This window comes from Sprattus sprattus (genome assembly GCF_963457725.1).
Source record: "Sprattus sprattus genome assembly, chromosome: 18".
In the NCBI taxonomy this organism is placed as follows: Eukaryota; Metazoa; Chordata; class Actinopteri; order Clupeiformes; family Clupeidae; genus Sprattus; species Sprattus sprattus.
The window spans coordinates 16,798,561-16,811,837 of record NC_137916.1 but is presented as its reverse complement, the minus strand read 5'-3'; the positions used below and the strand labels follow the sequence as shown (position 1 = coordinate 16,811,837).

The following is a 13,277-nucleotide window of genomic DNA, read 5'->3' as shown; positions in this document are numbered from 1 at the left end:
TCCCTAAACTGGCTCATATTGGTTGTGTCACATCATTTGATACAAGTTAAATAAATTTTGAGTGGTTGTGTTCAATCAATGACATTTGTTCTCTATTTGTATTTGATTGTTGCCACTTGTGTTTACCAGTATGAATGACATGTGAATTAGAGTGCAGAATGTGTTTTAAGACTGAGAATTTTGTTTTGCTGAAAAGTCTAAGTGAGACCTGCAAATTGTGTTTTACCATGAGAAATAGTTTAAGGTATTGACCACAAATTGCACAATTAGCTTCATGAGTTCAGGCAACTGAGAACTTTGTTCAGCCAGTGGGTTTTAGTGTTTTAGCAATTGTAAAAAAAAAACTGTAAGACAGCGCCTGCTGCAACAAAACAAACTTCCTCCAACAATATCTTATTCTTTTAACGACATTGAAGCGAAAAAATACATTTTTCAGTAGCATTAGGCGTATTATAAAACGTAACATGCAGGACGTTTAGAATGGCATTCTACGGTAAGAAACAATAGCAGAGCCATGCACACCTCGCCAAAGGCTGATGTAACCAAGTGGTTATCCACAATCTGAGCTTTTGCTATTTGTTGCACTCATGACTGCTGAGAGATCGCTGCTTGAAAAGCAGGACGTGAACTATAGGAGTTGACAGTATAGCAGACAGTAAAAGGCTATGTGATTAGCCTACCCTGGTGGGTTTTTTCGGTCGCAATTGGTTTGCACATTTTTAAGAGTGGTGGGGACAAAATTCAAATCATGAATAGTGGTGGGGACATGTCCCCCCCCCGTCCCCCCCGTAACTGACGCCTATGGGAATGTAATCAGGTCAAATTGTAAGGTTATGCTGGGTTTTACAACGGCTTTTAGCCAATCACAATCAAGGATTTGAACAATCAGTTTTAGAAATGTGTTTTGATGTTACCACCAATGACCATACTGGTGTTCTATCTGCCGCCAAGAGAACTCCTGTGCCCATCAAGGTGTGCTGGATGTGACAAGGTCTACATAGGCAGTAAGGGGCATCAGGCCAAACAGCACTGAAGTCAACCAACACAGTCAAAAACGTTTACTTGCCATTGACTGCAGAGATGAGTGTATAAGAGGTCAAGGTACATTTAAATGCATAAGATTGAGTGCAATGTACAAGAATACCATTTTTCCCAATGAATACATCTAATTCTATGACTATGCATAAGGGACGTAGCCTACGACAGGAGCGGGGCGTGGAGGGCGGAATGCGGAATGGGGGCGGGTCGTCGGCTTGACGGGGGGGATATGTCACTCTTGCCTGTCTTCAAAACTTGAGAGCCCTGTGTCATTGATGTGGAAAACTTCAATGCTGGACTATAGAGCCAGATATTCAGAGGACAAAATACATCATGGACAGACCAACGCAAGTCTGTGCCTTCTTGCCCAAAAGCTACTCTGCTTTACAGCAAATATTACTGGAACTGGCACTTCCCAAGACTAGAGACCGTACTACAAACCCTAGAGAAGGTAAGAATACATTTAGGCTTAAGGCTTACCAAGCAAATTGTGATGAATGTTTATCTAATCTATATGCAAGCTGCGATATGTGGGGGGTTGGAACGTTTTTATTCATGAAATTAAATCACGGATTGTTAACCAGGTAGCTCTCTAGATAGCAACTAGAATAAATCAAGGTTACAGCAGATTTGGTTACTTTCAGACAATGTCAGACATTCCAACCATTACTACATTTAAAAAGTTAGTGCAGCTACACAGGACTCTTCCCCATTATTCACATAAATATGTTAAACGCATCTCTTACCGTTTCACTTGTCCTTGTAATATGCCAACTTGTTCCTCACATGTTTGAGTCCGCCTGGGAGTTGCCCTCCATCCTAAGAACACGAGCTCCCTTAGTCACATTCTCAGTTGTAATATTTGTAGGATTTCTTGTGAGGATGCGGTAAAATAGCCTACGATCATATGCTGCATTGAATCCTTCTAAGTTTTCTTTCATTTGATTATCTAGCGGTGGTTCTCGTTTATGTCAGTCCGCTGGTGGATATTTGTCGGAGGGGAGAGAGACACATGAAAATTGCTGTCTAGCCCAATTGCCCTCTCTGTCTATGCTGTCTTCTTACTGCGTTTGCGACCTCGCAGGACTAGACAGCTAGCTAACACTTGTCTTGTAGAATAGAGGTGGCTTAGAATAAAGGTGATGAATTTCAAGTGCATCCACAAGTCCTGTTTTTCTTACGTTTACTGAAGTTATCAGCATGCAATTATTTATGCAGGATGTTACATTTTGTAAAACTGTCTGGAGAAGACAGAAATAAAGAGATGCATACATTTCACGTCAAATAATGCGGCATAAAGGTAGCAGATACCACGAAAGCTTGCATCACTTGCCAGCTAAATACCGATTTATCTTATAACCTTTACAAACAGAAATTCTCTGGACGGCATTAAATGTACCAACACAAAATATCTACTCACAGACAAATAATGTCTAAAGTTCACATGGTCAGCGTGGGTTTTGCTCAAACTTTACTGGAGCGACTTTCAACATGTAACCTAACTTCACCGGTGCAGAGGTGGAGGTATTGTTGCAGAATGTAGATGTGTCCATTCTGTTCCACCATGGCTATATCCACGCGATTGTATTAAGTGCTTATTTATTTGTTCAATGCCATTTGCAGTGTTCGTGTAGTGCTTTCAATTATGTTAAGACATCACGATGCCTCGTAGAATCATGTGAAACGTAATTGTTTACAAATATTTTCGAATTTATTATGTTGAAAAGTATGATTGTAAAACAGTGCCGTGGTGGTCATATAGCAGAATTGCAGCTACAATTGTCATTAGGCCCATGTGCAGGGATGGGTATCATGTAAGGTCAAGCATGAAGGCCAGGGTGCAGGTGCAGGCCAGTGGAAAATAACAAAGCAGTCAGTAGGGGGTCACTCACTCACACCCACACACACTTACACATACACATACATACACATACATACACACATTCACACATTCACACACATACACACAGATTCACACTCACACACACACACACACACACACACACACACACACACACATACACACATGCACACACACTCACACAAATACACACATATGCACACAACCATACATATACACACACAAGATGATGCTATTTAAGGCCAGACATAGACTTTCAGCCTGTGATACCAAGAAAATTGGCAGGAGGATCTGTCTTCCCCAAAGCAAAAGTCCCCTCGCAACAGGTGAGCGAGAATATTCTGATTGGCTAAAGCGTGAATAAAATATGTGGAAATATGAGGGAATATTCTGATTGGGTCATTTTAGATAAGGTGTGAGGTCCATGACTTGCATAAACTGACGAATTATGAGTATAAAAGGTGAATGCAATGGGTCTTAGAAATTCAGAGTTGCTCCATAGACCCCCACTCTCGTTTTGGATGGACTGTCTGCAAGGATTGAATAAAACTTCAGTTTATCGGACTCCAGACTTTTGACTCTGACAATTATTATAATTATTGATATTCGAGGATGTCTGTAGAATTGATGTGAACACAATCACCAATGATTTATCACAAATTCAGAACAATCTGGTCGATTTACGACTGCCAAGTATGTCGGCTGACTTGAAAGGTGACTAGAATACCGCAGAAGTGTTGCAAAGTGTTCGAAAGGCATGCAAAGTGTTCGAAAAAAAATGAAGATTTGAATCCTGCTGCTCCGGATCTACTGTTAGGCAGTTGTTATATTGGTTAGGTTATTGGGTATGACTACTTGCATGTCACAGTAAGCCACTGTCATTTTTTGCAGATATTGGCAGTAGTGATGTAGTGATCTGTGTCATGGCGTCTCCTGATAAATTCCTACCCCTTCTACTGGCTGGTGGCAAGCGATGTCCAGGTAAATGACAATCTACCTTTGTACACCTCAATAGAAAAACTAACCACATACAGATGAATGGCTTATTTCCTATTTTATGAACTTCCTAGCGGATTCTATCAGATGGGCTGAGGTACATTATCGTCTCTATTCTGTAACCTCTGGGTTTTGTTCTCAGGTCGAATGATGCTCTGCCTGTGCCCCTCCTGGGTGAGCAGGTTCCCCTCCAAAACCCTACCAGGCCAGTTCTCCCTGTTAATCCTGAAGGCTGTCACCTTTGAGGCTGGTGGCTACACTTACCTGGACACCTTCAGTTCTCCCTGTCGTGCCACCTACCTCCTGGAGGATGGCTCAGTGGGCTCCTCTATGGGGGAAGGGCTGGACTGCCCGACCTCGGGCTCTCCCCAACTCAACACCCTCACTGAGGATGTTCTACTGAACTACCAGCTCCTGGGGGGGAAGGGGGTCCCTCTCCCTCCTATGCTGGCCCTCGCCTATCGCCCTCCTGTGGGGTTAGTCTCCCCACACCCTTCCCTTATGTTCCATTCTATACAGGAAAAGCAGGATCTGCAGGAAACTATGGAGAAGGCCATACATGCCTTTCTGAAACAGCCAGAGGTACAAGGTTCTGACAAAGTAAGTTCCCTAAAACAGGGCAGTATGTTTACTTTCAAAAACATATAAACCCACACTGTCATGATGCCAAATACCAAAGCCCACAGAGGTATTGTGCATTTAATTTGTATTCCAGCATTTCTCCTTATCCTTGTCATCTATCTCAGGTGTTGGTGCAGCTCTCCACCTCCGGTTGGGGCTCCCAAGAGAGCACTGCTGTTTTGAATCGAGAGGACAGGGAGGGGTTGCTGAGTGCTGCAGCTGCCTTGGTTCCACAGATCAGATCAGGGGAGTCCATTCTGCTGACAGCCTGCTACCCCTCCATTCAGCCTCTACAGAAGTGTAGGGTGAGGGAGACACTATTCAGAGGTAAGGATAACAGTCTAGTCTAAATCTAAAATTAATACTTCTCCATCAGTCACAGACTCAAACACTTGATATCAGTTCATGCCCAAACATCACTGCACCTATTGACTGGTGCACGGAAACAGATTTATTAATGCATATAGGGTCAATGTTTTTCCACGTCTCCTGTAAGGTTTTAGCAATGTTTTGTTATCAGGGAAATTAAGTTGTGTTTTCCACTGATTTGAAATATTAATTTCTGTTATTTAGAACCCACCGTGTTGAAGGAAAAGCTCTTCCTTCATATCAGTACTACAGTGTGTCGAACAGCAACTGATCAGCCTCAAGTGATTCAGGTATCTATTAGTAACTCTGGTGTCCGTAGTGTGCGGAACAAATGTAAATAATTAAGTGTGTACGCACACACACACACACACACACATACACAAACACACACACACACACACACACACACACACACACACACAAACAAACAAACATAATCATTAAGTAAACAGGTTTGCACACAAATGAATGTGCGAGTAGTGTTAAGTTCATGTATGGCTTAAAATGAACTGTAAACATTGATCATAATTAAACACAAGGGTACCACTTTACAATAAAACTCCATTATAAATGGTTTATAAATAGTTTATAAATAGGTTATTAATTAGGTTGTAAACCCTTTGTAAGTCATTAATAAGCCCTTATAAATGAGTTATAAACACAGTTTTTATATATCGATGCGGGTTCACTATTTGGAAAGATCCCCATCTTGGCAACCCACTGTCTTTCTCTTAACTTGCTCTACTAGCCCAATTGCACACTCCCTACCATTCTTGTATCTGTTACTCTTATTGTTAAGTGGTACCCACACAAGTAATGTTAAATGTTGATATTTATGACTCGGTGTTCACTAATGCATTTTACTTTACATTCAGGATAGCCCATGTAACACTGAATTCATAAAACAGCATCAACAGGCAATTCTATTCAGCATTAACAATAATACAAACTGCTCTACCTCATTTACCATGCACAATAGGTAATGTTAGGCGCTGCATTATATACGTAACACTCTATTCACTCATTAAATGGTAAAGAAAATGCATAGTTGGTTGTTGATGCTGATGCAAATACAATGTTTGCATTATGTTTGTTTTGATCTGTAAACTAAAAAAATATGACTGAACTGTGATGAAACACATCAATGCTGGTGTTAATAATGACCAAATTCCCATAGCAAGGCCGCTGATGTTACTATGACCATTTGGTACACATCCCATATCATAAAATAGGTGGCCCACCTCCCCCTGCCCCTGCCAGTGAGTGTGAGTCTAAATTGCTTTTGCTGATCGAGACTCATCACTCACAAAGTTTATGTCCCCCTTCTCAGCCCATTGTTCACCTTTTAGCAGTTTTAAACATTTTGCAGTGAGTTAAGGCAGATTTATTGTCATCCGTTTTCGGAGACACAGTTACCTCGTTTCCACCGGGGCCGGGCCGGTGCCCAATCTGGCACCAGTTCTTGCGTTTCCACCGGGGCCGGGTTGGTGCCGGAGCTGAAAATCGGGCACCGGCCCGGCTCCCTGGAATTGCTGGGCCCAAAATTGGGCACCAACTACGTCACAGAGGTGGGCGGAGTTAACTCACCAGAAACAGAAATTTCCACCGCCATTTTTTTTCAGCCGTTACTCAAGATGATGAGTGAAAACGGTGACAACATGGAAAATCGATCCAGTAGTGGACCATGGATTAAATAAATACCTCGATAGCAATTCAGCCATCAACAGGAAGACATGCAAGACAAAATTGAAAAGTCAGTAAGGAAAGCTAAAATATATGAGGGAATACGAGGAGAGTCGGAGATAGCAGGGTTCAAAAGGACAACAGACCTAATAACAAACACATTAAAACTAATAAAGAAAGCTTTCATCCATCAAAATGTGTTGGTTTGTCTGCCTTGTATACATTAGGTCGTTCAATCTAGCTTCTTGTTTTTTTGTGATATTACACTTGAAATTAGTAATTGACTAAGCAAGTTCTTGTAGCATCTAGCTGCTAGCTGTCGTGAGGTACTTCTACAGTTGTTATGCTATAGTCAACTCCCATCATGAGCTGCATTGCCTGCTCGTAGAAAACTCGTAGTAGCATCATTAACTGAGACCGTGATGTAGTGCTGGTTTTGTATTGTGTGTACTGTAGAAGACGTGCCACTAACAAAAAAAAAAGCTCTTTACTAAGCAAGTTTGTGTACTTGCAAGCTAACTAGCACTAGCTGCTGTAAGGTAATGCTAAGGTTGTTATGGCAACTGGTTAGTATCAGTGTAGTAGCTAGTCAACTCCGGTCATGAACTGCATTCCCACCTGTCTGATCTATGTGAGGAAATACAGAAACCCGTGGCCAAGTAAACAGAACTTTAACTTTAGGTCGTATGGTACTAGATGGTATTAAAAAGTTAAACATAATTTATCGAAATGAATTTGCCTTCTCGCAGGAAGAAGACCACTCGTGAATAACTCACAACTGTAACCATAGGAGCATGTCATAACATTCCATGACGTTTAGTTTTGGTGCTGGAACCGGCTCCGGCGGTGGAAACGCAGGCCAGTGCTGAAAGGAGCCGGCTCCGGCTCCGGCACCGGGCCGGCCCCGGTGGAAACGAGATAAGAGAGCCCTGTCAGACGTTGTAAACCCTCTCCGAGCACCTCTCCGTGGCCTGACGTCCACTTCGGCAACTGCGTGACCACGGAGTTACGGAGTCGTAGAAGTATATTTCGGCCTTTAGGTTCTGAACTGGGGTGTATTAAATTGATACTAAAAGTCTTCTTATTTTATGAATTCCACATGTTTGTTGGAACCGCTTCTGCTCCCAGTGCTTTTGAGATATCAACACCAGTCCAACTCTAACACATCCATCCTGTGCAGTGCTTGTGTAAAAATGTTTGCAATTTCCTAGCCCACAGTGTGCTTTTACGTAAATGAACATCCAATCTGAACTTGATGGTGATGAAATATCTATACATATTGTGTTAATTTGAGCCAGCAGCTCAAAGAAGCTCATTTTGAAATATGTTGAAATTAGATCAAAGAGTGCTGTACAAATCATTTAAATAAGTAGCCGGTTTACTGTAACTGAAGCTGTAACATTATCTTACTACGATTTCTAACAGCAATCTTTGCTTGTGCTGTTCAAGACCAGCACCAGCGTACCAGCAGATACAGGGATAGTTTATGCCATCAGGATGCTGAACTGTCCTTGGAATATCTATTTTGCACTACAATTTTTCTTTTCCCCTTTTTCTCCATTCTCTAGTATTTAATTTATTTATTCTCTAAATTGAACGGACATTGAGCACAAAGAATTTCATTACTGATAAATGCTGATAAATGAGTACTGTATATGATAATAAACTTGAACTTGAACTTGAACTTGAACTTGACAGTCTGGCAGCAGATGATTGAGACAGTGAAGCTACCATAGACATATATAGATATGTACTGTACTGTATATACTGTATGTCTATGGGAGCTACACCCTAGACCGGAAACGTGCCACTTCCACTCTCAGACTGGTTGGAGCTGCAGAGTCTGGTGGGAAGTAACTTTGAAAATGGAAAATGACTCTACCTCTCCTTTCTTTGTACTGTCTTCCTCTCTCCAAGATACTCTGTTGGGTTGACAGAGGAGACACCCACCCGAGAGCTGACCCCAGCAAACTGCAGAGCCTAGAGGAAACTTTAAGAGATTGGGGCTTGTCTCAGCCTGATGACATAATTTCCCTCCTTGAGAAGTGGGCAAAGACAGCCCTGCAGGCCATTATGGACCACGAGTCAGAGTTGGTGGACACAGAAAAAGGAGGACTTCATGCAAGAACAGATTTGATAGGTGTGTGCTTTATAAGATACAGTCAAACGTATATATGAAACGAGATATATGAAATAGTTACATATTCGCAGAAAAGAACATTATTAGCCTTTAATTTTCTGTTCTGTAACAATTATACTGTATTTTATGTTGCATCACATTTCTCATACATTTATGTTCTTATTTCTTCTTAGGAGTTGAGTGTTCCTTGGGGGAAATGGATGGTGAACTGCAGCCTCTCCTTCTGGGAATAAAGAGTGTTTCAAAGGGAGTGTTCAGCACTCCAAAGGGTCTTCTCCACCCTCAGCAGTCCAACTCATCCCTCGAACCCCTGTTACAGACCATATGCCAGCGCTCACACTGCTCCGTCATGGCTGGAAAAACTCTGCTGTTTATTGGAGCTGGTGTCTCAAAGAAGCTTGGAGTCTTCGTTAACGCCAAGCAGTATGGCATTAAGGTGAAACTAATATGTATTGTACTGTTTTGTAAGTAGAGTGTACACTTTCCAAATTGTAATGGACAGCAATGGACCTTACAATACTTTAATGTACAGTATATTAGATAGATAGCGCACCCTGCATTATGTGGGGGACGGGGGACGGGGGACGGGGGACGGGGGACGGGGGGGTGCGACGACATTTTTATTGTTCTGTAAGGAGAGTGTGTACTGTTTTGGCTATAGACAGCAATCATAGACCTACTTGTAAATAGATATGCAAAAGATGTGCAAAACAACATGTTTAAACTTAAAACTTAATTTCTTTGTTAGAGTATTCTTGTCTGCTATCAAGACCACCACCCTGCATACAAGTATGTATCAGAATACCTTGTGTACAACTACATGGATCACACACAAGATGAAGTCCATGCTGAGAAAATTGTGGCCATGCTGGAAAAGAAGGGTTTGCAAGCAGATGGTTGTTTAACATTCATCTGCAAAAACACAATCCTCTGTGCTTTGGTGAGGGCCAAACTGGGCCTGCCAGGGGATACAGTGGAGGCCATTTCCATTGCCAAGAGGAAGAGCCACACCCAGAGGCATCTGGCAACCCTCGATCAGGACTGGCGTCACCTACCTGCCCCTCGGCAGTATGCCGTCCGTTCTGAGCACTTTGAGGACCTGGCTGGTCTGAAGAGCACTGCTGAAACCTTTGGATTTCCTGCTGTGGTGAAGCAAGAGTATGGAGCTGGTTCTGTTTCTGTGAAACTGGTGGAGAATGAACAACAATGTGAGGAATATGTCCAAGAAATGATGGCCCTTAAAGCCATGGATCCTAATGGTGGCTTTGCATCCAGTCCAATGGTAATGGAGTATCTTGGAGGTGACAAGTATGTGGTGGACCTGGCGATCTTCCAGGGAAGGCTGCTTTTGGCCTTTCTGTCTCGGTGTGGTCCTTCTATCTTACCGTACTTTATCAGCTCCTCCCACCTCATGCCCTCTGACATCAGCCAGGAAAAGGAGGCGCAGATGGTGGCTGCTGCCTATCAAAGCTGTCTACACTGTGGTCTAGAGAATGGAGTCTACAATGTTGACCTCAAGCTTGCGGAGTGCGGGCCCAAACTCATAGAAATCAATCCACGCACTGGGGGGAACTTCCTGCCCACTTGGATAAATGAGGTCTACGGTGTTGATATTTACATAGTGGCCTTCATGATTGCCTGCAACATACAGCCTCAGGTTTGGACCCCTAAGCCAAGAGGATACTTTGTGTGCATATCATGTCCAATAAAACAGCACTACCGTGCCAAGGAGAAGACACCGGGATTTGATGGCATTCTGAAGGGTTTGACAGACAAAGGTCTGGTGAAATCCAGCATGATCACTGATGTTGTGGATGACACGGCACCTGTCGCCACACTTAGCATTGCAAGCTTCAGTACAAGGAAAGAAGACGCCATCAGCAAGATCATCTTGGCTTCCCAGATGTTGAGCATTGATTCTGAGGAGTACCCGGTGAAGTACTTCCTGGAACCTTTCATGTAGTTTGTCGTGGTTTGTCAAGGTATGGACATTTGGAGCTCATTGAAATGGCGAAGCAAACACAGGGCCTGCACCATCTGTAGCCGTACTGCAGCTCAGTGATGGCAAATGTCCACCCATGAAATTTAAATGCAAAATTACTGAATTGTCATATTCATTCTCGAAAACTATGAATAGCCTTAACATCAGATTTTTGGTGAGTTTTTAAAACGTTATTTTATAGAGGTTTGTGCTATGAAGTAGTCAACGAAATAGACTGGCCATGTGCTCCATTTCAAATTTTTGAAATCTTATCAAGTTTATCACATCCATAACTTTTATAGGATATTGAAATGTATTCTCTTTGGTTGAAGACTTCTTGAGGATTAAATATTCTGGCATGCTCTCAATGGATATAATCCGCTGCCAAAGTAAGGACCACATGATATTGCAGAATATTTGTAGCTAATTTTGTTGATGAATTGGGTGTAGGCATCTTAAATGTGTGACATGTAAGGGTGTGCAATATTTAGGTAGTTGATGATTGATTTGCTTAAAGTATGTGTTATCAGGTATTCTATCTGAATATATGTTTAATTCCTGTTATATGAACATAACTTAATTTGGGCCTGTAATAAAATAATTATTGCAACTATGTGTAGCCCATTCAGTATTGTTTTATTACTGTAATAATGCCAAAAAAACATTTCAACAAATTTTTTTTTTTTTATGGCAAGTTGGCCTCTAGGAGGCGCCTTATCCTAGCCCATTATGACTAATTCGTGGAGTGGCGCCATCAAGTGGATGATGTTCAAAGCAAAAACCTTCCACTCCACTCCCTAATATGTTGTGATGTAAAGGTTAATGGAATTCTGCTGGGACCCTGGTGTAATCAAACGCTGCACAGTCCACGCAAAGTTGGAGGACATGCGATTCCAGATGGAAAGCTCTGGTCTAAAAAAAAAAAAAAAACACATACTCAATAAAAGAATCATTTAAGTTTTCAAACCCTACCTTCTCTTCTATTTTTGAACAAGCATTTAATTTATTTACATTTTTCTATATACTCTTCTAACAACAAAAACAACAATTTTTTCAGCACTTCCATAGCCAGCAGTCTTACCCAAAAATGTCGTCCTTTACATTATATCATTGCCAGTGAATAGGCCATTTGACCATATGAGTGTTGTGGTTCTTTTTTGTGAAATTGGGATTGCATGTGTGACATGACATTGGGTTGATATTCTCAGCTATTCTTTCAAATGTAAGGTGATGCATTTGTCTAGAAATGCTGTATTTGGTCACATTACAATACTGACAAGGTCTCTATCCACACATTCCCCAGATTCAATCTCTCTCCTGTTTTAAAATGGGATCATTACCTTTACCTGGGATCATTACCTGAGGCAGCAAACCAGAATCATGAGCCACATTTACCTTATTGAGAGTTATGCTGGAACCTTTCATGTAGTTTGTCATGGGTTAAACTAAGTATATTTTCACGTCAAAAATTGTGTGTCAAAAACTAGGCTCAACATTGACTGCAAAAGGTATGGACATTTGGAGCTCATTGAAATGGCGAAGCAAACACAGGGCCTGCACCATCTGTAGCCGTACTGCAGCTCAGTGATGGCAAATGTCCACCCATGAAATTTAAATGCAAAATTACTGAATTGTCATATTCATTCTCGAAAACTATGAATAGCCTTAACATCAGATTTTTGGTGAGTTTTTAAAACGTTATTTTATAGAGGTTTGTGCTATAAAGTAGGCAGCAAACCAATATCATGGGCCGCATTTACCTTATGGAGAGTTATGCTGGCCTTTGGAATGGTTTAGTGTTTTTTTCAGTAATCGGGTGAAATTACTTCTGTGTGTACCTAAACTGATCAAACAGGTAGGGCTGACTTAAAACCTCAGCCGTTTTCTACATCGACATGTTCACCCATTCTGACCTTGGAGTGGTGGACTCGAGGACTGTCCTATGAACAATTTGTAACTATTTAGAGAACTTGTTTTTGGCTCTACTGGATAAGCTAAGGCAGGGGTATTCAATTAAAATTCAAAGAGGGCCAGTTAGAGAAAATGTCCTCAAGCAGAGGTCCAGAACATCATAATGTCTAACTTGCGTTCTGATTCAGTGCCATATACAACCCCAAATCAGAAAAAAGTTGGGCCACTTCTGCCAATGCAGACCACAGCCTTAAACAAGAGACTGGTTCCACCCAATTTCGAACTGGGGACCTTTAGACTGTGTGATAAATGAATGGGTTAACTATTTATCTTTGCTTTCACACAAATTTCTTTGAATTTTAACACACTTTTCAAAACGGTTAACACACTTCTTAAAGAAGGACACGAAACCTAATTGAATAACCATGTCAACACATTGAAGACACTTAGGCCCTTTCCCATTTCTAATCTCCACCCCTTCCCCCCTACCTTTCTGTCTTAACGTGAATTGGGATAGCCCTACCGCTACACGTGAACGCGCATACGGAGGGGAAGGGGAAAGGCGTAGGGCTAAGGGGTGTAATGGGATTCAGCCTTAGCAGCCTACTGAAACTGCTCTCTCATGTGTGAACTCTCTGTGCACAACAAATCAAGTAATTCTCAACCTATAAAAGAGG

At 41.8% G+C, this 13,277-nt stretch overlaps 1 protein-coding gene across 1 annotated transcript; it reads left to right on the top strand.

The window, feature by feature from the left end:
- Positions 1–3,822: 3,822 nt before the first annotated feature.
- LOC308379132 (carnosine synthase 1-like) lies at positions 3,823–10,671 on the top strand (the record flags this gene model as incomplete). Its single annotated transcript, XM_080856188.1, has 5 exons — positions 3,823–3,880; positions 4,038–4,495; positions 4,642–4,821; positions 9,028–9,144; positions 9,457–10,671. The coding sequence occupies 5 exons, from the start codon at positions 3,823–3,825 to the stop codon at positions 10,669–10,671; spliced, it is 2,028 nt and encodes a 675-aa protein (XP_080712314.1).
- Positions 10,672–13,277: the final 2,606 nt, after the last annotated feature.